The sequence below is a fragment of the Lithobates pipiens genome, unplaced genomic scaffold, assembly GCF_037356315.1.
Source record: "Lithobates pipiens isolate NorthernLeopardFrog02 unplaced genomic scaffold, aLitPip1_a1.2 Scaffold_18, whole genome shotgun sequence".
Classification (NCBI taxonomy): Eukaryota; Metazoa; Chordata; class Amphibia; order Anura; family Ranidae; genus Lithobates; species Lithobates pipiens.
The window spans coordinates 583,611,487-583,637,127 of NW_027507758.1; the positions used below are offsets into that span (position 1 = coordinate 583,611,487).

The 25,641-nt window shown below is 45.0% G+C and overlaps 1 protein-coding gene across 2 annotated transcripts in view; it reads right to left on the reverse strand.

Moving 5' to 3' along the window:
- Window positions 1-22,156, reverse strand: part of LOC143989110 (killer cell lectin-like receptor subfamily G member 1) — a 61,555-nt gene extending 39,399 nt beyond the window's left edge. Inside the window, exons 1-2 of one of the 2 annotated variants that reach the window (XM_077489127.1) lie at window positions 21,834-22,138; window positions 4,283-4,417 (exon numbers count right to left, since the gene is read on the reverse strand). In XM_077489127.1, coding sequence (XP_077345253.1) covers window positions 4,283-4,417; window positions 21,834-22,007 — 309 coding nt within the window. In that variant the 5' untranslated portion in view covers window positions 22,008-22,138. Of the gene's footprint in view, window positions 1-4,282; window positions 4,418-21,833 lie in introns of both variants that reach the window. The other variant, XM_077489128.1, reaches the window with a different exon arrangement.
- Between the last annotated feature and the right edge of the window lie 3,485 nt (window positions 22,157-25,641).

Below are 25,641 nucleotides of genomic sequence, written 5' to 3' on the forward strand. Positions count from 1 at the left end.
GAATGCCAACGCAACCCCCCCCCCCCCCCCCCACGGACATACACAATGTGTAAAGCCCCCCCCCCCCCCCCCCCAAAAAATAAAATAAAAAAAATAAGTGTATATTGATTCGTTTACATGTACATTATAGCATTGACAAACTATGGGATATATACACTGGAATTTTTTTTAGACCACCAACAGCAGCGATCAGTGCACATTCGACCAACCCACCCCCCTTACTGGTGAATTGTTAGTGGCCACCTCAATCTTTAAATATAAATGTTCCACAGTGTGGACAGTGAGGCATGTGGGCACTCATGCAGCACTCCCAAGCATTAGTTCTAATAGGCCATTTAGGACATTGGTCACTTTAAAAGCATAAGCCAGTGGTCAGGGCTTGGGATCATAGTCAACTCAGTGACAACCTAAGTCTCCCCATACATTCTGATGAAGTTCCGGTGAGCATGGCCAAGTCACTAGTACGACATACACAAGATGATAGATGAGTCAACTACAATGATCTTCCAAAAAACAGGAAGCTACTTCATAACAGCAGCCACATCTTGCACATGACAAGAGAAGCAGTTTGAATGACAACACTTATCGACATGAATGCTGGCATTACTCACATGGTTCTGCGAGTATCTCCATAGTGTTCCTGGCACTGGTCATATTGGCCTTGCTTGTGACGGTAACTACACTGCATGGAACCAGCTATCTAGCACAGACCAGGAATACGGTCGCAAGTCAAAATAGAATGTGCCAAATACCAGACGCCACATATTTAGCATATGTCAGATGCCACTTTATAGTGTTGCATTTTGGCATTCAACTCCTATATAGTCATTTGAACAGAGGTTACCACTTAGCGGCTCATATGCCTCTACCTTATGACTGACATTACAGCACTTTACATTAGCTGGCTGCCTTGCTCATCATATATTCATCAAGGATGCAGTTGCTCATCCATCAACAACCATACTACAGCTGAATGACAGCTACGGCGAGGCTAAATAACTCTGGGAGGACATACTATGACGTCCTCCCAGAAATCGCGCTCCTAAGGACCTGACATGCAACGGTAAATGGCTGCTGACGACGGCCATGCCGTCAAAAGACAAAGCGATTACTTGTAAACAAATCAGCGGCATGTCCAGTTCCTCGCTCCTCTCTGAACAGTGCGAGTGGAGAGGGGAAGAACGGGGTGCAGCAACACTGTGGGCTGGAACTATAGTGCCCACAGTACTGCTCTGTACCTATTGCAGCACTCATCCACCCTCACCCATCTACATTCGTGGCTCAACCAACCCCATGCACGGCTCATCCATGTCACTACAGTGCCTCACAAAAATGTAATAGGTAGTCAAATTAGATTTGAAATTGAAGCTCCCTGTATGTTGGGCCTCTGTATATGGCCAGGCTGTGCAAAAGTCTCCCACATGTGGCATCGCCGTACTCAGGAGTAGGAGAATGTGTTTTGGGGGTGAATTTTTGGTATGTACATAGCATTTGTTGGAAATATTGTATAAAATAAAAAAAAATAAAAAAATTTATAATGACATGCTCAAAAGACTCATCATGCCTCAGATTATACGTTAGGTTGTTTTTTCCCCCCAAATTAGGTCATTTTTGGGGAGTTTCCATTGCCCTAGTACTCCGGGGCCTTCAAAACTGCAAGAGGTAGTCAAGAAAATGTGTAATTTAGTCTCCTAGAATGCCTGATGGTGCGCCCTGCATGTTGGGCCTCTATAAGTGGTCACGCTGTGTAAAAAATAAAATAAAAAAATAAAAAAGTGGTATCACCACTCAGGAGTAGTAGAATGTGTTTTGTAGTATAATTTGTGCATATGTGTGTGAGACATAACCTGCTAATGACAATTTTTTCACAAAAAAGTATATAATAAGCCCCAGATTAAAAAACAAAACCACACATTTTTAATCAAAATCTAAAGATAGCGTTAGATTTAAGATACATTAATTTAGTTTATTCAGCATGAGGCTGTATATTCAATATTTACATTTATGTTAAACTCATTCAGTGAATCCAAGCTCTGCAAGCTGAGATAACATGCACTGCATTGAGGCATTCACATAATTTCACAGTAACCATGAGATAAAACAAAGTTCAGGAATATTCCTTTATTCCATTGTTTTGCAAATCTATGTACACTACAAACTGTATGATTGAATCGGTTCTGATATCACCATTTTACCAACTTGACAGCTTATTATTCTAAATAGGAAACTTTCAATTTGTTTGCAAATATTAAAGATTCCAACTAACAGCAAGAATATGCCCTTACATTTAGAGAGCACCTGTCATTTCAGATCCATTATGGCAGCGCCTGTTAGCAGGCATCCACTCACCTGCTGCTGCCGCCACGCCCCTCACCTTGTTGTATCACTGCCGCATCACCAGTCGCTACATTAAAGTGAATGGAACCATCGGTGAGTCAACAGCGGGTCAGAGGAGCCGCTGCAGACAGATGACAGTTACTCTTTAACCATTTCCCGCCCTATAGCCGAAAGACTGCTACAGCGCAGACGTTACTTGCTGGGAGGGCATCCCTAGATGTCCTCCCATTTACTTCCGCAATGCGCTCAGAGCGTGCATCGGGAAGTTCTGTGGTGGCTGTGTCCCTCGGACACAGCCAATCGCTGTAAACGGCCAATCACAGCGGCCGTTTACATCGCGATCAGGGTGTCCAATGAGAGATGATCTTATATGTAAACATATGAGATCATTTCTCAGTGCCACTCTCCCTCCTCACACAGACAGCGGCCGTAAGGAAAAAATAATTAAATAAACTGCCAGCTGCCCCCACTGCCACGTATCAGTGCCACGTATCATTGTCCTGGTGCTCCAGGGCCTTCAAAAGTGTAATAGGTAGTCAACAAGTTAGATGTACAATTTATGCTCCTGCACGTGATGGCAATCCCTGCATGTTGGGCCTCTCTAAGTGGCCAGGCTGTGAAAAAGTCCCACATGTGGTATCTTAATACTCAGGAGGAGTAGCAGAATTTATTTTGGGGTGTCATTTGTGGTATACACATGCCATGTGAGAGAAATAACCTATTACAATGACAATTTTGTGGGGGGGGGGGGGGGGGGGGGAGAAAACACCCAAAAACCTCAACATTCCCCTTACTAAATACCTTGGAATGTCTACTTTCCAAAAAAGGGGTCATTTTGGGGGGGTATTTGTACTTTCCTGGCTTGTTCAGGTCACAAGAAATGAGATTGAGGCCACCAGTACATCAGATGTGATCAATTTTGTACGATTCGCACCATAGCTTGTAGACTAAATTTCACAAAGTTATTTTTACCAAAGATATGTAGCAGTATAAATTGTGGCCAAAATTTTGGGAGAAAAAAAAAAAAAGTCGGTCTTTTTTCATTTATAGCGCAAAAAATTAAAAACCCAGGAGGTGATCAATACCACCAAAAGAAAGCTCTATTTGTGGAAAAAATAAAAATGAAAAATTTGGGCACAGGGTTACATGACTGAGTAATATATATTCTCAGTGTAGGCCAATACGTATTCTTCTACTTTTTTTGTAAAAAAAAATAAATAAAAAAAAAAACCCACACACAATAAGCGATTAATTGGTTTGCGCAAAAGTTTATGCATTTACAAAAAAAAAAAAAAAAAAAAAAAAAAAAAAAAGGGGGGTAGTTTTATGGCATTTTTATTTATGTTTTTAAATGTTGTATCTCCCTGTCCTTCCTCCCCGTGAGGCAATCGTGGGTATCCCCATGACGATAGAGTCAACGGGACACACGACCCAACTCATGGAGCTTGTCGCGGGCGCATGCCTGCCTCTTAAAGGGCCACGTACAGGTATGCGATTCTGCCTGTACGAGCCCTTCTGCCAACGTATATCGGCGTGAGGTGGTCGGCAAGCAGTTAAAGGTAACTTACTTCCCTCCACCTAAAAGATTTCTGTTTGTTCAACTGATTTGTACAGTTTATAGGTCACATTAAAAAAAAAAAAAAAAAAAAAAAAAAAAAAAGCCCCATCTGGACAGCAGACTAACACACCATCAGAAAACATCAGTAGCTGCAGCTACTTTTCCAATATTCTCGGGTTAAGAGACAGATTGACTTCTACCAAACAGATAACATATGGATCAAAGTTCCCCCGATTCTTGTGGAAGGCAAACTTCGATCCAGCCAGCTTTACCTGAAGCAGTAGAAAAACGTCATACCTCCATGGGCATCTGACAGATCACATTCTATATACTGGGGATGGAATTATGACACAATATCCCAGACTGGCCCCTGGAGCTGACACTCACCTTAAGGAATGTTGTAAGGCTCTGAATGCGATGGAGATCATTGCTCAGAGCTCTTTGGTGATCATCTAGACCCGGGTCCCCTTCTGGTTCAGGGATGGTGTCTGGGGCCCCTGCTTCTCCCCTCCCGGGCCGATCCTACAAAATAAATTTAAATTATAAGGCTCATGCCACATGAACAGAAACTAATCCAATTCCACTTATAGCGAGGGACATTAGCATTGGTACAAAAAACACATTTCAAAATATCCTGACCTTTTACAGTTCCTCATTGCATGCAACATTCTGAAAACTGCCACTGCTCATGAAAACCTAACCCCCCCCCACTTCAAAACCTAACAGCCTTTTTTTTCCAGCTTTGGATAGAGCCGAGATGAATTACAACTGTCAGATTTTTTTTATTGCTGCCTGTATCCCTGTACCTACACAGTTCGGCTATAACATCAATTAGGATGGTGGTGAAACAGACAGGAAAAGGGTATGTAGTTGAATGGACCAAAACATGGTATTCATATGAAAAAATTTATTCTTTAAATTATACAAAAATTTACTTAGTGATAAACCACCCTCTAAGTACCATAAAACAGTTAAAAATACATTTCAAAGAGACAACATTATTATTAATCATTATTCAGGATTTATATAGCGCCAACAGTTGGCACAGCGCTTTTGCAATATGAGGGCAGACAGTACACTTACAATACAAATCAATACAGGAGGGATCAGAGGGCCCTGCTCGTTAGAGCTTACAATCTAGAAGGGAGAGTCAAGTTGAAACAAAAAAAAAAAAAAAAAAAAAAAAAAAGGTAATAACTGTGGGGGATGAGCTGATGGAGAAAATAAAAATACAGTTGTTAGGTGTGGGTGGGGTAGGCTTCTCTGAAGAGAAGGGTTTTCAGTGAGCGCCTAAAAGCTAATAAAGTAGGAGATAGGCGGACAGATTGGGGTAGGGCATTCCATAGGATTGGGGAGGCTTTGGAAAAGTCCTGGAGGCGAGTATGGGAGGAGGTGATGAGGGAGCTAGAGAGCAGGAGGTCTTGAGAGGAACGAAGAGGACGAGTAGGTTGGTATTTAGAGACCAAGCTAGTGATGTAGCTGGGGGCAGAATTGGGGATGGCTTTGTATGTAGTTGTTAGTATTTTGAATTTAATTCTTTGGCTGAGCGGAAGCCAGTGGAGGGATTGACAGAGGAGTAGCAGACACCGAGCGATTGGTAAGGTGGATGAGTCTGGCAGCGGCATTCATAATGGATTGAAGAGGTGATAGACTATGTAGAGGGAAGCCAATGAGAAGGGAGTTGCAGTAGTCGAGGCGAGAGATGACCAGCGAGTGAATTAAGAGCTTTGTTGTCTCATTGGTTAGAAAGGGGCGTATTTTGCAGATGTTGCGGAGGTTGATGCGGCAGGATTTGGACAGTGATTGGATGTGTTGCTTGAAGGAGAGTTCAGAGTCCAGGACTACACCTAGAACCTTGGCGTGAGGGGATGGGCTTATGGTTGTGCCATCAATTTTGACAGTGAGATCAGGGGAAGGGGCATATGGGGGAGGAAAAATTATAAGTTCGGTTTTGGATAGATTGATTTTGAGGAAGTGATGCGACATCCAGACTGATATATCTGATAGTAAATTAGTGATACGCGAGGACAAACATTGTCACCTTAAAGTGACACAGGACACAGCTGTAATAATCTGGGATAGCCTCAAACACGGAACACATTCATTCCCATATATCAAAGCCGGAATGGTCTGTAAATGGGTCTGTCTAGAGCAGTGTTTCTCAAATCCAGTCCTCAGGCCCCCCCAACAGGTCATGTTTTCAGGTTTTCCATTATTTTTCACAGGTGATTTGATCAGTTTCACTGCCTTAGCAATTACCACAGCCATTTCATCTGAGGGAAATCCTGAAAACATGACCTGTTGGGGGGGCCTGAGGACTGGATTTGAGAAACACTGGTCTAGAGTAACAAGCAATACTTATCCCATTTGGGCCGTTTGTAAGCTACATGTGTCATCGGTTCCCAACCCAGATACCGACCGATTGATGGATAGATCTCCAGGGCTTTAACGATACAAAAGGGAATGATTACACAATTGCCTGTTGCTATATCACACCATTAGGTACAGGACAACTGGATAAAGGACCTTGAAAGATACCACCAATAGCACAGCAATTGATTTTCACTTTCGTGTTCCAATTGGACAAGTCCAGTGGTATAGAGCATTATAGCAATAAAACCCATGATGAATAATGTCTTCCTCAAATATATCCCAGGTAGCCAGAAAATAGGTGAGGGATATAGTGTCCTAATGGCCCAAACGCATTAAATCCAGAACCCACAGGAAAGTCCATTTTGCATTATTTTGATCCAATTATGTCAGATTTCTGACATAACCACTTATTTTGGGTTGGGCCTTTAATTGGTATAACACCCAAAAGACATCAGTATAGATTAGAGGTTGACCGATATGGGTTTTTCTCTGGTCGATGCAGATACCGATATTTAGAAATCGCCACAGCTGATGGCCGATATATGATGCCGATTTTTTTGGGCCGATTATTTTTTCCCCTTCATCTCCTAAAATCTAACAGTTAGACACCTTTCCCACTGGGGCGTTTTTTCAGGCGCTTTAAAATAGCGCCTGTAAAGTGCCTGCAAAACGGCTCCCCTGCAGTCTGTGTGGAAGCCCTGAGTGCTTTCACACTGAGGAGATGTGCTGGCAGGACATTAAAAAAAGAAGTCCTGCAAGCAGCATCTTTCGAGTGGTGTATACCACTCCTCCACCACTCCTGCCCATTAAAATGAATGGGCACCGCTGCTGAAGCACCTGCAATGCGATTTGGCAGCGGCACTTCACAGGCACATTTAACATCTTCCTGGGCCGCTAGCTGAATTATAAGTGCCCTGCTAAAATGACGGTAAAGCGCAGCTAAAACTGGCAGCGTTTTACTGTCAACGCCTGCTCACTCCAGTCTGAAAACAGCCTTAAGTGGATAGATATAATTTTTTAGCAGAGATCCTAGGGAATAAAATAGCGGTTGTTGCAATATTTCATGTCACACGGTATTTGCGCAGCGGTCTTTCAAACTCAAATTTATTTATTTTTTGAAAAAAATAGATTTAAAAAAAAAAAAAAAAAAACAGTAAAGTTAGCCCCCTTTTTTTTTTCCCCCCCATCCAAAAGTTTTGATTACCTGTTTTTTGTGTAATATAATATATATATATATAAGTTTTGGGGGTTCCAAGTGAATTTCTAGCAGAAAATACAGGATTTTCATTTGTAAGCATCAAGTGTTAAAAAAGATTTAGTCTTTAAATGGTTAAACTGAGAACTCTGCACACAGAGTTGAGTTCATTCAAGTGTAAACATTGTATCTTTTTGATCTTTTCTTGGCAGACTGCCCAGAGAGGAGACAAGTCCCTTCACTCAAGTCTCTAGGCAACTTGCACTGACTTCTATTACTGAAGCCATTTGCAAGTCGCCTGAAGCCATTTGCAAGTCGCCTGAAAATATCATCGGCCTTTTTTAACAGCACAATCGGCCGATGCCGATTAATTAAAAAACGCCAAATAACGGCCGACCTCTAGTATAGATGAGTCAAAGGGGATAATCACGCGCAGGGGAAGACCGCTGTACCACTTCCCTTAGTCTTGCATAGACAATTGAGGATGTTGGAGGGAGGTCAATTTAGACTTGTGTCACTTCTGAGTTGCACTCAGTAGAACTATCCTCCTACAGCTGCATAGATACACTGTTGTCCAGTGGGAAGATTCCAGGTCACAGTCCTCACAAACTTGAACAAGATTCCTTGAGAGGCACCAGTGGTGTCACGGTCTCGTCTTCAGTGTATTAGAGCCATGCTCTGAATTGCCTCGGCTCAGTGTCATACAGCATGCAGCTTGGCGTCCTGTGGTCTCCAATCGGTCGTCATTAAGACAGCTATTGACAATCAGGGATGGGTCTGGCATCTCATCTTCCTACTTGATAATTCCCCACATATTCTCTATGGGGTTTAGGTCAGACGAGTTTGCTGGTCAATCAAGCACAGCGATACCATGATCGTTAAACCAGGTACTGGTACTTTTGGCAGTGTGGGCACGTGCCAAGTCCAGCTGGAAAATGAAAACGTCTCCATAAAGCTGGTCAGCAAAGGGAAGCATGAAGTGCTATAAAAAATTCCTGGTAGAGGACTGTGTTGATTTTGGACTTACTAGAAAACAGTGGACTACCAGCAGATGACATGGCTCCCCGAATCCCCAATAACTGGAAAATGTTGCATTTCATTTGGAAAATCAAGGTCTCAGAGTCTGGAGAGGCAACGATTCCAAGTTGCATGAGGTTTCCACTCAGCGATGATTTGGGGAGCCATGTCATCGGCTGGCGTTTGTTCACTGTGTTTTTATCAAGCCCAAAAGTCAGCGCAGCCCTTTACTAGGAGATTCTTTAACCACTTCAGGACCGCCGTATTGCCAATGTACGTCAACACAATGGCACAGGCAGGCATAATCACGTAAATGTACGTGAATGCCTTCTAGCGGGTGGGGGGGTCCGATCGGACCCCCTCCCGCTAGATACGGCGGTCCCTTTCGGTGCCGGAGCGATCGGCGATGAGGGGATGGCCGTTGGTTTCCGCCCATCCCCTCTCGATCGCTCCTGGCCAGTGACGAACTTCCTCCCCTGTGAAAATGTAAACACAGGAGGAGGAAGTGATGTCACACTCCTCGTGGCGGTCTTTTTGAACCGGACAGCGAGGAGTGAAGACGCAAGTAAGTGCACCAACAGTCCACTGACACATAGGTACACATTTCACCCCAGTCACCCCCCGATCACCCCCCCGATCGGCCCCCCGCCCCCCCCCAGTCACAGTGTCACTAATGCAGTGTTCATTTATTTATTGATCACTACATTTAGTGTCAGTTGTGACTGTAAAAAGTGTCAGGGCAGCTAGTGTTAGGCCCCTTTAGGTCCAGGGTAGCCCCCTACCCCCCCAATAAAGGTTTAACCCCTTGATTGCCCTCCCAGTTAACCCTTTCACCCTCTTTTACCAGTGTCACTAAGCGATCGTTTTTCTGATCGCTGCAATAGTGTCACTGGTCCCGCTAGGAAGCTAGTTTTTTTTTAGGTTCAACGCCAGGTTTTTATACCGTTAGGTACCCCGATATATAACCTAATAAAGGTTTTAACCCTTTGATTGCCCCTAGAGTTAACCCTTTCACCAGCGATCGCTGCATAAGTGTCACTGGTGACGCTGGTTAGCCAGTTAGTTATTTAGTTATTTAGGTTCCCCGTCAGCTTTTTATAAAGCTTCAGGTACCCCCATATAAATACCCAATAAAGGTTTTAACCCCTGATTGCCCTTAGTTAACCCTTTCACCAGTGATCACCGTATAAGTGTTACGGGTGACGCTGGTTTGGTAGTTCGCTTTTTATAGCATCAGGGCACCCGCCATTTATTACCTAATAAAGGTTTAACCCCCTGATCACCCGGCGGGTGATATAAATTTGGTTTTAGGGTCAGAAAGGGTCTGCGTCGCCCCAGGCAGTGCAAGGTTAGTGCCAGCACCGCTAACACCCACGCGCAAAGCATACACCTCCCTTAGTGGTATAGTATCCGAACAGATCAATATCTGATCTGATCAGATCTATACTAGCGTGCCCAGCAATTTAGGGTTCTAAAAAAACGCATTGTTAGCAGGATCAGCCCAGATACCTGCTAGCACCTGCGTTTTGCCCCTCTGCCCAGCCCACCCCAGCCCAGCCCACCCAAGTGCAGTATCGATCGATCACTGTCACTTACAAAACACAACACACATAACTGCAGCGTTCGCAGAGTCAGGCCTGATCCCTGCGATCGCTAACAGTTTTTTTTGGTAGCGTTTTATACAGTCGCTGACAGGCTAGGTGCTTTTTTACCTGTGAGTCTCACTACTGTACCCCTAAATTTAGAGCCCAAAATGGCAAAGCGAAGGTACACTAGTGAAGAGGCCTACACGTTTCTGAGCATGACAGATAGTGAAGAGGAAGACACTGATCTGTCAGAATCAGGCTCAGAATACGAACCTGTAGAGGACAGCGCCTCCATGTCAGATAGCTCTGACGACAAAGAAGAGGTCCCTGCTATTGTCAGGCGTACCCGACCCCGATTTTCTGATGTTGTTGAGGTGCAGGAACCGCAAGTCCCTCGTATGGAGTATAGAGCCAGTACTAGCGCCGCTCATCCTTTTGGTGAACTGGCAAGCACCAGCGGCCTAGTACACCCTGGACGTACATCCAGCACTGCAGTATCACGTGGTGACGTGGCGAGTCCCATAAGTGCAGTTCAAGCTGGCGAGGTGGCAAGCACAAGTAGTGTCCCGCTGCCACCAAGAAGAAGAAGACAAAGACAGGCCCGTCGTACCCATAGTGCCCTTCCTGCAGAATTCGCCTATCCCAATTGGGTGCCCACCACTTCTGCAGAACCCGTACTTCCCCCCATTCACTGCCCAACCCGGTATTCAGGTGGATACAGATGATTTTACGCCACTCGATTTTTATTCTCTGTATCTCACGGAAGATCTCTATAGATCTATTGTGGACCAAACCAATTTATATGCTGGTCAACGCATCGCCGCTAATCCCCAGTTGCCGTCTCTTGCCAGAGATTGGAAACCAGTTACGGTTTCCGAATTTAAGTCGTTTCTGGGCCTTTCCCTCAACATGGGCACACATAAATTTATGCGGATGCGGGCTTATTGGTCCACGCATCCGGCTGACCACATGCCCGTGTTCTCTAACTCCATGCCCAGGGCACGATACGAGCAGATCTTGCGGTTCTTGCACTTCAGTGACAATGAACTTTGTCGTCCACGTGGAGACCCTGAATACGATCGGCTCTACAAAATTCGGCCCCTCATAAACCACTTCAACCAACGTTTTGCAGACTTGTTTACTCCCCAAAAAGTTGTCTGCGTTGATGAGTCCCTGGTTAAGTTTACTGGTCGCTTGTCATTCAAACAGTACATTCCCAACAAGCGTACCAGATACGGGGTCAAGCTCTATAAGTGCTGTGACAGGGCCACAGGCTATGCATGGAGCTTTATGGTTTATGAGGGTAAAGATAGTTACGTAGAGCCGGAGAACTGCCCTGATTACATAGGAAGCGCTGGCAAGATAGTGTGGAAATTGGTGTCACCCTTATTCGGAAAGGGGTACCACTTGTACGTGGACAACTATTACACCAGCGTGCCACTGTTTAGTCATTTATTTGATAATCAGATTGGAGCATGTGGCACCGTGCGACCTAATCGCCGGGGCTTTCCCCAGCGGCTTGTAGATTCCCGTCTTAGGCTGGGGGAGAGAGCCTGCTATCGGTGTAATAATTTGCTCGCTATGAAGTGGAGGCATAATAAGAATGTTTTCGTTCTTACCTCCCTTCATGCAGACACGACGGTCCAAATTTCTACGGCGACTGGTATTGTGGAGAAACCCCTCTGTGTCCACGAATATAACAAAAATATGGGAGGGGTGGACCTCAATGACCAGATGTTAGCGCCGTATCTAACTTCCCGTAAGACCAGACGCTGGTACAAAAAAGTGTCTGCTTACTTATTTCAATTGGCTTTGCTGAATGCTTTTGTGCTATACAAAGCTTCAGGCGGAACATTAACCTTTCTTTTCTTCCAAAGAGAGGTTGTCACAGAGCTTCTGTTTCCAGACGGTTCTGTACCTCACCATTCCCAACCAAATGCAGTAAGCCGGCTGTATGAGAGGCATTATTCTTATGTCCTCCCGAGTACCCCTACCCAACGAGCCCCCCAAAAAAGATGTCGTGTCTGTAGCAAGCGCGGATATAGGCGTGACACCCGTTCTTATTGTCCACGCTGTCCTGGCAATCCTGGTCTTTGTCAGGGTGAGTGTTTTGAACGCTACCATTCACTAGTGAAGTATTAGCGTAGGGTACAGCATTTCACAGGCTAGGCACACTTACACAGGGTCTCCCAAGATGCCATCGCATTTTGAGAGACCCGAACCGTTACAGTTACAGTTTACAGTTCAAAAAAAAAGTTAAATAAAAAAACCAAAAAAAATATAAAAACCAAAAATAGTTGTCGTTTTATTGTTCTCTCTCTCTCTCTCTTCTCTCAAATTTTTTATACTTTACTGTTTACTGTGTTATTGTTAACCATTTTTCATGTTTTCAGGTACGCCATTCAGCTGCAGCGCGGATTTATTTATCTTGACAGCAACAGCGTTTGCTCCCACGATACATAAAGCCGCGACTCCAGTGCTGTAGGAGGTGATTTCACCACCACAGTTAAAAAAGAGCATATATGCCGAAGCATGGGGGCATAAGGGGTGGAGGAGCGATTTTGCTCCTAATGCCGCGTACATACGGTCAAAATTCCGACGGAGGGCTTGCCCGTGGAAAAGTTTGAACGTATGTACGCAGCATAACTTTTTTGCGGGAGGATGCCCCCATGCTTCGGCATATATATATATTTTAGGCACAGGTTGTGTTAAAAAATGTTTTATTTTTTACTGTTTTTTTTGGCAATTGCTTTGCAGGTATGGTATGGTAAGGTTTTACTGGGATGTTACTTTGTTTTAACGTTAACCATAATTTGCTTAGCAGGTACGCCATTCAGCTGCAGCGCGGATTTATTTATCTTGACAGCAACAGCGTTTGCTCCCACGATACATAAAGCCGTGACTCCAGTGCTGTAGGCGGTGATTTCACCACCACAGTTAAAAAAGAGCATATATGCCGAAGCATGGGGGCATAAGGGGTGGAGGAGTGATTTTGCTCCTAATGCCGCGTACATACGGTCAAAATTCCGACAGGGGGCTTGCCCATGGAAAAGTTTGAACGTATGTACGCGGCATAACTTTTTTGCGGGAGGATGCCCCCATGCTTCGGCATATATAAATGGTGCATGTATGTCCATCATTAGAAGTGGGTGGATGAAGGGAGGTATCTAATGGTGGGCATACCCACCGATCAATCTCTTTTTTTTTCATTCAGACAACATGACTCTCAGTAAATAGCTTGGGGTGTCTACTTTCCAAAATGGGGTAATTTGGGGGGGTTTTGTGCTATTTTGGCATTTTATGGCCTTTGCACCCTTAGAAATCCTGAAGGTGGTGATTGGTTTTCGGGGTGCCGTACGCGACTAGACTCCCAAAAAGTCCCACACATGTGGTATCCCCATACTCGGGAGAAGTAGCTGAATATATTTTGGGGTGCAATTCCACATATAACCATGGCATGTGTGAGCAATATATCATTTAGTGACAACTTTTTGTAAATTTTTTTTTTTTTAGTCATTATTCAATCCCTTAGGACAAAAAAAATAAATATTCAATGGGCTCAACATACCCATCAGCAGTTTCCTTGGGGTGTCTACTTTCCAAAATGGGGTCATTTGGGGGGGTTTTGTGCCATCTTGGCATTTTATGGCCGTCAAAACTGTGATAGGTAGTGAGGAGTAAAATAAAAAAATTATGCCCTTAGAAATCCTGAAGGCGGTGCTTGGATTTCGGGGTCCCGTACGCGGCTAGGCTCCCAAAAAGTCCCACACATGTGGTATCCCTGTACTCAGGAGAAGCAGCAGAATGTATTTTGGGGTGTCATTTCACATATGCCCATAGCATGTGTGAGCAATATATCATTTAGTGACAACTTTGTGCAAAAAAAAAAAAAAAGTTTGTAATATTCCCGCAACTTGTGGCAAAATATAAAATATTCCATGGACTCAACATACCTCTCAGTAAATAGCTTGGGGTGTCTACTTTCCAAAATGGGGTCATTTTGGGGGGTTTTGTGCTATTTTGGCTTTTTATGGCCTTCGAAACTGTGATAGGTAGTGAGGGGTAAAATCAAAAATTTGCACCCTTAGAAATCCTGAAGGTGGTGATTGGTTTTCGGGATGCCATGCGCGACTATACTCCCAAAAAGTCCCACACATGTGGTATCCCCGTACTCGGGAGAAGTAGCGGAATATATTTTGGGGTGCAATTCCACATATAACCATGGCATGTGTGAGCAATATATCATTTAGTGACAACTTTTTGTACATTTTTTATTTTTTTATTTTTTTTAGTCATTATTCAATCCCTTAGGATAAAAAAAATAAATATTCAATGGGCTCAACATACCCATCAGCAGTTTCCTTGGGGTGTCTACTTTCCAAAATGGGGTCATTTGGGGGGGGTTTGTACTGCCCTGCCATTTTAGCACCTCAAGAAATGAGATAGGCAGTCATAAATTAAAAGCTGTGTAAATTCCAGAAAATGTACTCTAGTTTGTAGACGCTATAACTTTTGCGCAAACCAAAAAATATACGCTTATTGACATTTTTTTTACTAAAGACATGTGGCTGAATAAATTTTGCCCTCAATGTATGACTAAAATTTAGTTTATTCGATTTTTCTTATAACAAAAAGAAGAAAATATCATTTTTTTTCAAAATTTTCGCTCTTTTTCCATTTATATCGCAAAAAATAAAAATCGCAGAGGCAATCAAATACCATCAAAAGAAAGCTCTATTTGTGGGAAGAAAAGGACGCAAATTTCGTTTGGGTGCAATATTGCATGACCGCGCAATTACCAGTTAAAGCAGCGCAGTGCAAAATTGGAAAAAGACCTCTGGTCCTTAAGGTATTTATTGGTCCGAGGCTGAAGTGGCTAAGACTTCATGCCTCCCTCTGCTGACCAGCTTTCTGGAGATGCAGATTTTATTTTACAGCAGGACTTGGTACCTGCCCACATTGCCAAAAGTACCAATACCTGATCATGGTATCACTGTGCTTGATTGACCAGCAAATGCTTCTGACCTAAACCCCATATAGAATATGTGGAGGTATTGTCAAGGAGGAAGATGAGACACCAGACCCAACAATGCAGACCAGCTGAAGGCTACTATCAAGGCAACCTGGGCTTCCATAACACCTCAGCAGTACCACAGGATGATCGCCCCCACGCCACGCCGCATTGATGCAGTAATTCATGCAAAAGGAGCCCCAACCACATATTGCGTGCATACTATACATGGACATACTTTTCATTAGAGATGCACTGTAATTTCGGCCGAACATGTAAGAAAAAAAAAAAAAAGAAAAAAAAAAAAAAAAAAAAAGGGAGTTGTTATCGGCAGAATGCCAAAAAGGAGAAAAGATGCAGATAATGGCACCACATTTTTACTGTGATTTTGTAAGGATTGCAGTGCTTATGGTGCATTTTTCATAGATCATGTGACCCAAAAACCACATGGATTTCTCATGGATAGAGTGAACATAAAGCAAATCTGTACAACATCAGATAATTAGTATAAGTATGGGCGGCCCTGTTGGAACACCTAATGATCATAAGACTGGCACCCGTGGTTGGTATAAACAACTTTCCCTTTTGAAGGTTGCTGGATATTAACCACCGATTTAGGCTTTGACGTAAATCGGGAGCCAGCTGAACTGGAAAATCTAAGGCCTGAACCTTCTTGTTCCAGGCTGACAGGATTGCGCTCTGTAGCAATCTTGAATGAAACTGTGTAAGGGACGGCCTCGAAGGAGGCCACCTTCTTTCCAAACAGTCTCATGCACAACCGAGGAGCCGTGGCTAGATCGAATGGCAGAGCCACAAACTGAAAAATTATGGTTTTCTACTTCGAAGTGCAGAAACCTCTAGTGAGCAGGAAATATTGGCACATGAAGATAAGCATCCTTGATATCGATTGAAGCAAACAATTCCCCTCCTTGGAGAATGGCTACAACCGACTGGATTGACTCCATGTGAAAGGATTGGATGTTTAAGTGCCGATTGAGATCCCCAAGATATAAAAAAAGAGTCTTACTTCCCAGTTTGGTTTTGGGACTGAAGAGGTTTGAATAAAAACCTGTGCCCTGTTCCTCCAAGGGAACATCTGATATGACTGCCCTGGATAGCAGATGATCCAGAGCTAGGAGGAGAGCCTTCTTTTCTGGATCTTTGGGAACACTTGACCTTAGAAACCGGAGAGACGGGAAAACTCAGAACTCTAGTTTGTAACCTAGAAAGACTGCAGAAGCCACCCACTTGTCTTGACATTGCTCCTGCCAGATCTTTGAATATTGTAGGAGCCTTCCCCCCCACCCAAGCAAGCGGGGGCGCCCCTTCATAAGGAAGCTTTAGTACTCCGCTTTGTGGGCTTCTTTCCCCAAGATCTTTTGACCTTGGTGCTGTCCCTGGGGTTTTCCCTTGAAAAGGACGGCTGAGGAAGTTGAGACTGCCTAGAGGCAGATGTCCCTGGTACAGGAGAAGAGGCCCGCTTAAATTAGAAATGTCTGAATTTGAGCCTGTTCAACAGGCAAAAATTTAAGCATCTCCTCAAACTGTTCCTTAATGGCCTGGGGTATACCTATTGTGGCAAGAACCGGCTGCACTGCTAAAGCCATCTGGTTCTTAGAAAGGTGTTCCAGCTTCTTATCTTCTGGATCCCTTAACATGAGCACATCATCAACCGGACATTTGAGGTTCTCGTTTACTGAGGCAAATAGCAGCATCAACAAGCAAAACCTTGTGTCTTCGGATTACGAGGCCCGGGTACCATTCATTTAGTCCATTACGGAGACATCAGAACGGATCCGGTCAGGATGGCTAGCTCTCAAAAGATTACTGCCCGTGGAGCTGAGTACACACATCCTTACTCGTGCCCAACACCTTAGACACCAGCAAACTAAACTGAGGACTCCCAGTAGTGGGAGGGGGTTATATGGGGGACGCTCACTCCTTGAGGGGCGTGCCAGTGTCCAGCACCTGATACGCCGATATAACACATGTAGTAATTACTACGGCTGTGTCCCCTGATTTAGGAAAGTTAAAAAAAAAAAAAAAAAAAAAAAGGGGGGAGAGGATTTTAACAGGAACAACAACTTTTTATCTGTTGGATACTTTAGCATTTGTGCATTGTCCACTGGACAAGTTAAACTTTTATTCACACTGGAAATTGCAGCAGCAACTGCTGGAACTTTCCTTTTGGTGAATTTTTCCTCCATTAGGATAGAGAGCTGAGAATCTCTTTGGAGGTAGAAAATGCTTATCCGAATGATCCCATTTGGTATAAATAAGCTTCTCTAGTAATGTGGGGACTGGAAATGCATGCACTGGTTGTGAAGGTTTCAAGGAACCCAAATTCTGTTAGGGGGTAGCATGAAAGTGGAGCAAACCATGTCCGTAAGGATTTGTACCTCAGATTCTGAAACTTAAACTGTTTCCTCTGTAGAGTAATCGGTTTGTTTTTCCTGATCATTTGAGGGCAATACCTCCTCTTGTCCCCACCACTGTTCCTCTGGTAAGAGGTTTGGAGTGGGAGAGAGGGATCTAGCACACTTATCCCCTTTAATGGATAAATAAATTAAGCTTTCCTCTTACCTTTTCCTTGCTGCAGGATACTGCTGTAAACAGACAGACCCAAACTTCACCCATCACATTGGTTAAACCTTCAAAGACTGGGGCCCTTTTAATAGGGGGTTCCACTCCTTTGGATCATGTATAGCACCCCTCAGGACAGCTTTAGGTAATGTAGCAAGGCCAAAAAAAGTCCTGGTTCCTAGGGTTCAGCCCTCAAAGAGGAGCGTTACAGGCAAAACCTTGTTCTTTTATCCGAGGCCCGGGTACCATCCTGGAGCCGCAGTGGTGGGATTGATCCGGTTGTGGAGGCTTTTTAAATCCAGCCTGGATCCCTCCTGGAGCTCCGCAGAGCACATGTTCACTTGTGCCAACACCTTTAGACACTGGCGGAAAAAACAAAACTGAGATACTCCTGGAAGGAGGAGGGGGTTATATAGGGGAGTCAACTTCCTGTATTGGGTGTGCCAGTGTCAACACCTGAAGATAGCTATAACCCACCAAGTAAATACTTAAGGCTCTGTGTCCTATAAAGAAATTAGCTATTAGTGCATTAATCTGTTTGAAAAATTCTGGGGGGGGGGTATGTGGATTGGCAATGTTCGGAAGAGATGAAAATTTTGGCAGGATTTACATTTTAATTACGTTGTATCTACCAAACCAAAAAAAGGCCCAATGCCATTTGGAAAGTAGGATCCGTACTCCAAGTAGGGGTGGGAAGTTCAATGCATAGGTTTGACTCAATCTAGGTGTGATGAACGTGGGCCGAGTTAGTTTTTAAGGCATTAACTTGACACGAGGACATAGATACACCCATTGCCTCCTATTTGGACATGTTCATTTTTAAAATTAGATAAGGAACCATACTGGTCTAGTTCTCTTAGAAGGTTCGGTAGAGATAAGACCGGGATGGTGGTGATCCAGAGACAGGAGGACACGTGGGGGAGCCAGGATCCAGAAACAGGAGGATGGGGATATCCAGGAGACAGGAGGACACAGGGAGAGGCCAGGATGCAGAGACGGGGGGGATTCAGAGACAGGTGTAGCGCTGACATCCTTGCCTATTAATGTGGTTATGTATACTTTAATGTAAGTTAATGGACATCTAGAGACCAAATGTGGTTAACGCACCTGTAGATTATTACCTGAGAACCACCTAAAGACTTGTACAGGAAGTGACCGGTTTGATTCAGAAGGTTGACATTCTTACCCAGAAGTCTGAGTGACCTACCCATGAACACTTACGCAGTGCATTCTGGGTAGGGGATAAAAAAAGGGACCTGAGCGTCCATTTTAGGTCTCTTGGGATGAAGTTGCCTGCCTGTGTGGATCTGTGGGGAGGCTTCCCGGAGACAGCAGCTTGCAGCCATTGCGGAATGCCAGTTTCCTTGTTTGTGAAGTGACCTGATGGAGCCTGAAAGACAGTGACTGGATTGAGAAGGTCCAGAGACACTCAACTGAGAATCTGAGAACTGGATCCATTCAGCAGAGCGATACAGAGCATCTGGCCCAGCTGACTAGAGGCAAGCTACAGTCACCGGACCAAAGTGATCACGCGGAACTCCAATTCAGTTGATGAGCGGGTTACGGCCCACCGTTTGTTAACTTTTACATGCAGTTAGACTCGCATACAGGCCTCACTGGAACCTGTGGTTCCACGGAGGAGTAGCAGAGCAACTGACACTGAGCAGGCTTGAGGCCTATCTACCTTGGCGCCTCCACAGACTTTGGATTACAAATAACAAAGGAGTGACTTTAGCTAGCGAAGAAAGACCCCGGGTAAAGTAATTTAAAGAGGAATTCCACCAAAAAAAAAAAAAAAAAAAAAGTTTTGTGGCGTACTGATTTTTCCCCCCACCGGGTGGAGCCAGTGGATCCTGAGGGTATAATACAAGTACTTTAGTGGTTGTAAACCCTTACAACACACTCTGACCTACAGGTAAGTCTAGATTAAGGCTTACCTGTAGGTCCAAGAAATATCTCCTAAACCAGGGGTTGACAAATTTGCTTGGAATCTAGGAGCCAGCTAAAAAAGTTAGGAGCCAGGTCCGTGACGGCGATCTGGACCTGTCCCTGGCCTGACATGGAGACGAGTGAGGGGAAGATAGCCCCCAGCCCCCCACATATGAGATCACCTCTCATTGGACACACCGCTCGAGTGCTAAATGGCCGCTGTGATTGGTCATTTAGCATGATCTGTGATTGGCTGTATCCAAGGGACACGGCCAACACAGAACAACTTCCCCGATGCTCGCCCATGGCGGCGTGCAGAGGGGAAGTAAACAGGAGGATGTCTAGGGACACCCTCCCGGCAATTGGTGTCCGCGCTGTAGACATCTTTCGTCTATAGCGCGGGCACGAAGTGGTTAACAAAAGAATGTGACTATTATTTCCGACATATTCCCGCTCATTTACTGCCATTTCCCTGATAAGGGTTCGATCAGGTCCGCCTGAAAAACTGACAGGTGAACCTGATCAGACAGCCCTTATGAAAGGGGTCAAGCAGGGTGGATTACAAATAATATTTTTTTTTTTTTCCTTAATTAAAATAATTTTTTTTTTTTTTTTTACAAAAAAAAATAAAATAAATTTTTTTATATATATATATATATATATATATATATATATATATATATATATATATATATATATATATATATATATATATATATATATATATATATATATAATAATGAGAAGCCATTTACCAGCCACCACACTCACCGTTGGGCAAAAAACAGGCAGGGGAGCTTCACTCCATTAGGAATTAGCATTATTGGAATAGGGTGTAATTTCTACATCCACCACAAGATGGCGCCAGACTACCGAAAGATTTTAGAAGGCCGCAAAGCCGCGGCCTCAATTACTGGCCGGCGCGGCCCGATGGAATTGCGCGGCGGAGTTTGGGGTCCAAATGGAGACAGGATACCCCAGCAGCGTTGCCCCAGTCGCCAGGACACGAAATCTAGGCGCAAATGCGACCTGGGTTTGTCGAGCCCTGTCCTAAACCTATACGGTTTAGGAGATATTTGCCCGAAGACAGCCACCGCTGTTTACGGTGCATGTGCCGTAGACAGCGGCGCGCAGCATCATCAATGACGGAGATGCTGCGCGTGTCGGCTCCGTGCGCATGCGGGGGAGTGACGTAATCGTGGCTTCGCCAAATGACAGCGGAGGAGCTGCGAGACCCCACCGAGAAGATGGATGCGCCAGACTACAGCGGTGACTTCGCTGGCTCCTGTGTCAGGTAAGTGACACATAATGGACTACTATGAGATGCATAGTAGTCCATTATGCTTTACCTTTGCAGGGAATGAAAGAGGAAGTAAACTCATCAGGGTTTACTTCCTCTTTTGCATTTTCTTATATTGTACTGTATTACACTGCACCACAGCTGTGCCAAGGGGATTGAGTCAAGTTAGTGGGGTTTCTCTGTAGAGTGCAGGACCAATTCAAACGAGCAGCTCCTTCAGGGGTCAGTGCTACACAGGGATATCCGGAGACAGGACGTGCAGGGAGGGGGGAGAGAGATCCAGAGACCCGAGGATGAAAGGTGGGGGGCTTGGATCCAGAGACAAGGAGGAGGACAATTGGGGTGATCGTTGCGGTGGTAAGGACAGTTACAACACCATCCCCCCAGTATGCTGACAGCTGTGGGAGAGGAGGAGAAGCGGCTGTCAACTGCTTTATTGAAAGCTATACACAGAGATCAGAGCTTGTAACTCCCCCACCGATCACCCCTGATCGTTAACCAGGGACAGATCACCCACGGGTGCAGGGTGGGTCAGATCCTTCCTTGTGAACACCCAGCCCCCATGGAGGATACACCACTTGGTGGAAGGGTCTGATTGGATTGATCAGGTAGGTGGGCATATGCCATAGTTTGTTAAATCTAGAGTCAGCTGTATAGAGATTGTATGGCTAGACTGGTACATGCATCAAGACCCCCAAGGCTCATCAACATCTTACAACCTGATTGTACGATCTCCTGACAAGTAGGTAGTACACAGAGCCCTCTGATTGGATGGGTTTAGAGAGGTGCTCATGTATGGTAGATCGAAAAGAGATTGTAATGTGAGGAACACAGAGGAACTCTCACTAACAGTTCTGCTGGAAGATTAGAAGGGAAGCTTCACCCAAAGCTCCATGGGGATAACATGATCACAGCCCACACTGGTCCCAGGAACTGACACTCACCTTGAGGGTCGGGGTGAGAATCTTACCATCGCTGAGACCGCTGCTCAGAGTCCTCCGGCGACGACCCCCCGTACCCGGGATCAGCTCACTCAACTCCTCGGCAGACCCTCCCGCTCCATGTTCAGTTCCTGGAGCCCCGACTTTTCCCATCAATCTCTTCTCCTGGGATTGCATCGTTCTATGAGAAGAGAGGCGGAGCGCTCCTTATATACGGGGATGTGTACTCCGCCCACTGACTTCTCCCGTAAGGGGAGCCGAGACCCGCCCACGGTGTTCTTGGAAACTATTCTCGGCACAACACCTGGCTCTCAACTTCGGAAAAAAGAATATTCATCGCCTAGCCCCTAGCTAGATGGAGGGCGTATCCTCACGTTCGAGAGCTAAGGGCGTGTCATCACATGCAATAGCTAGGGGCGTGTCATCACATGCAATAGCTAGGGGCGTGTCATCACATGCAATAGCTAGGGGCGTGTCATCACATGCAATAGCTAGGGGCGTGTCATCACATGCGAGAGCTACAGGTATATCCTGACGTACGACAGCTGGGAATTTCCATATGCAGAGAACGAGAGAGTGGAGGCGTATCCTCACGTTGGAGAGCTAGCGGTATATCCTCACGTACCAGAGCTGGGAATTTCCAACTGCAGAGAACAGACCACGTCCCCCTTGCCATAAAAGGGTGGGGGCGTGTCATAATCAACTGTGAGTGTCGAGGGCGTGTATTATTCATCTGAGTGAGCTAAGGGGTGTGCCCTAATACCTGAGGGAGTTTAGGAGCGTGTCCTAATTACCTAAGGGAGCTAAGGGGTGTGTCCTAATACCTGAGAGAGCTTCAGGATGTGTCTTAATTACCTATGAGAGCTTGGGGCATGTCATAGACACCTGTGTAAGTTTGGGATGTGTCCTAATGATCTGAGAGAGCTTAGAGGCGTGTCCTAATCACCTGAGAACACTAAGGGGTGTGTCCTAATACCTGAGAGAACTTAGAGGTGCATCCTAATCACCTGAGAGAGCTAAGGGGTGTGTCCTAATACCTGAGAGAACTTAGAGGTGTATCCTAATCACCTGAGAGAGCTAAGGGGTGTATCCTAATCACCTCAGAGAGCTAAGGGGTGTGTCCTAATACCTAAGAGAGCTAAGGGGTGTGTCCTAATACCTGAGAGAACTTAGAGGTGTATCCTAATCACCTGAGAGAGCTAAGGGGTGTATCCTAATACCTAAGAGAGCTAAGGGGTGTGTCCTAATACCTGAGAGAACTTAGGGTGTATCCTAATCACCTGAGAGAGCTTAGGGGTGTGTCCTAATAACTAAGAGAGCTAAGGGGTGTGTTCTATTAACTAAACGAGCTTAGAGGTGTGTCCTAATTACCTGAGAGAGCTAAGGGATGTGTCCTAATACCTGAGAGAGTTGCACAGTGGAGGTACGTATGTGTTAGGATTATTCTTCTCTTGTGATCAATCAAACTCCAGGTGTATTGAGAAGCAGACAATTTATTTCCGATGTGTCACACAAAAGGGTGAAGCTCACAAGCCAAAGGATGCAGTAAGAATCACACAAAAGAATGTATATCCCCCTCCTAATACCTACAATAATACAGCCTCTAGGCTTCTATTGGCTGAGGAAACACAGATAGCGTGCCTGGTACAAGATGGTACTTTATTTTTGCTAATTAATGTTTCCTGTACAATCTTATGCTACCATATATAGTTAGCTTAATCATCCTACAACTTACTGTGGAGTTAGTTAAAGCAAACGATATAGCAAGTTAATACAAAGTGCTCAGAAGTGGGATTAAAAATCAGTCTCAGGGTTATTGGTTTTTTTAATAGTCACACAATAAACATTTAAAACTTTTCTAAGATTCCCTCCTCTTTGTGTGACTATTTTATCTCAACACATTTCAATGATAGTCCCTGTGTTATACACTTTCGGACTGTATGTCATTAAGTTGAGCTTCAATGTCCACATAGGTATCCTCAGAGGTAGAGAGGGTTTGATACATTGTTCTTGAGACTGCGGTTTCAATGAGTTTTTGTGAAAGTCCTCGAATACAGGGAATGCAGCAGCATCCGCAAGTAACCAAAACAGCCAAAGCCACAGCGATTGAGATCAAACATGATGTGATAAGTCCAGTCCATTTGCTGAACCATCCTTCAAGCCAGTTTGTGAATGGATCATTAATACCTGAGTTTTCAGCTAATTTATTCGATAGAGCAGTCAGGCCTTCCAAGGCTCTGGTCACTGTCCCTCCAGGAGCTGTATTGTTAGAGATAAAGGTGCAACACATGCTACCAAACATTTTGCATACCCTCCTCTTTCAACTAGGACCATGTCTAAGGCCATTCGGTTCTGCCATATCATTAAAGATGTGGGGGCCAACTGTTCTGCTAGGCCCTTCACAGCGTCCCTAGTATAGTTTACAAATCGTTGTTGGTTATAGTATATATAGTTATTACAGTCAACATTTTTATTTATAGTCACCCACCAGAGAAGAGACTTAAACCGAGCTGTCACCTTATTCCTGGCCTTAAACTCATCCGGCACCCCACGAGGAACCCCAATCTCATCTATGTAGATCTGAGAGTCAAATGACCCTATGGGTGAGGTGTCCCTCCGATACTGTTGGTGGCTCTTACTCCACGGGTGTTCTGACAGGATCCTCAGGGGCATAGCCAGCTGGACCATAGCGCAATCCTCCTGGGCATTGGCCAGTATCCTAGCTCGCAGTTTCTTATCCCCACACATCCACCAGACAGCTCTCTGAATGTCATGTTCAACCCAGTCACCGTTGTCTGTGTTAATCCTCTCCACACAGTAGTGACAGAAACCATGAATCAGACCGAGACAGAAGTACAATTAAATCACACTTGTTTATTAAATAAATAGGTAAATAGAAAAAGCGTAGTCAAAGCATAGCCAGAGTCCAGTAACCGGATCGAGTAGTCAGCCAGGCCAGAGTTCAATAACCAGATTGGGTAATCAGCCAGGCCAGAAGTCAGGGATCCAAGTAGAGCAACAGCAAACAGGATAAGGAGCCAGAAGGGATGTCAGCAAGCCAGTCTTTAAACAGAACTGCAGGAGATGGTTTCTTGTGATGTGACCAAGGCAAAGGCAGAGGTGAAGTGAGTTGAACAGCTTTAAGTAGGCAGGTCAGACAAGCATGATCAGAAACAGCTGGTAACTGTGGAGAGAGATGAGAGCTGGCAATTAGCCGACAGCTGAGCGGCCAGCCCAGAGAAGGAAGGGATAAGCCAGCCCTGACACTACACCCTCCTCAATGACCCCTCTCCCTCGGAGGGCCACGGGCTTGAGGGAAAACAGTCTATGGAACTCGCAGAGGAGGACAGGGGCATGTACGTCCGAGGATGAAACACAGGAGCGCTCCTCAGGACCGTACCCCTTCCAATGCACCAGGTACTGTATGCGCCCACGGAACCTACGGGAGTCAACAATGGATTATACCTCATACTCCTCATGGTTCTCAACCTGAATAGGGTGAGGGCGTGGCACCAAGGTGGTAAATCGGTAACAGACCAACGGTTTCAATTAGGAGACGTGAAACACATTTGAGATGCGCATACTAGGAGGAAGGTCCAACGCGTAAGCCACTGGGTTAATCCTGCGAAGGATACGGAAAGGCTGAATAAACCAAGGTGCAAACTTCAGTGAGGGAATACGAATTCGGAGGTTGCGAGATGACAGCCAGACCCTGTCCCCAATCTGGTAGGAAGGCGCAGGCAGGCGTCTGCGGTCAGCATGGAGTCGGTACCTATCAATAGTATCAATCAAAGCCTCCTGCACTTGTACC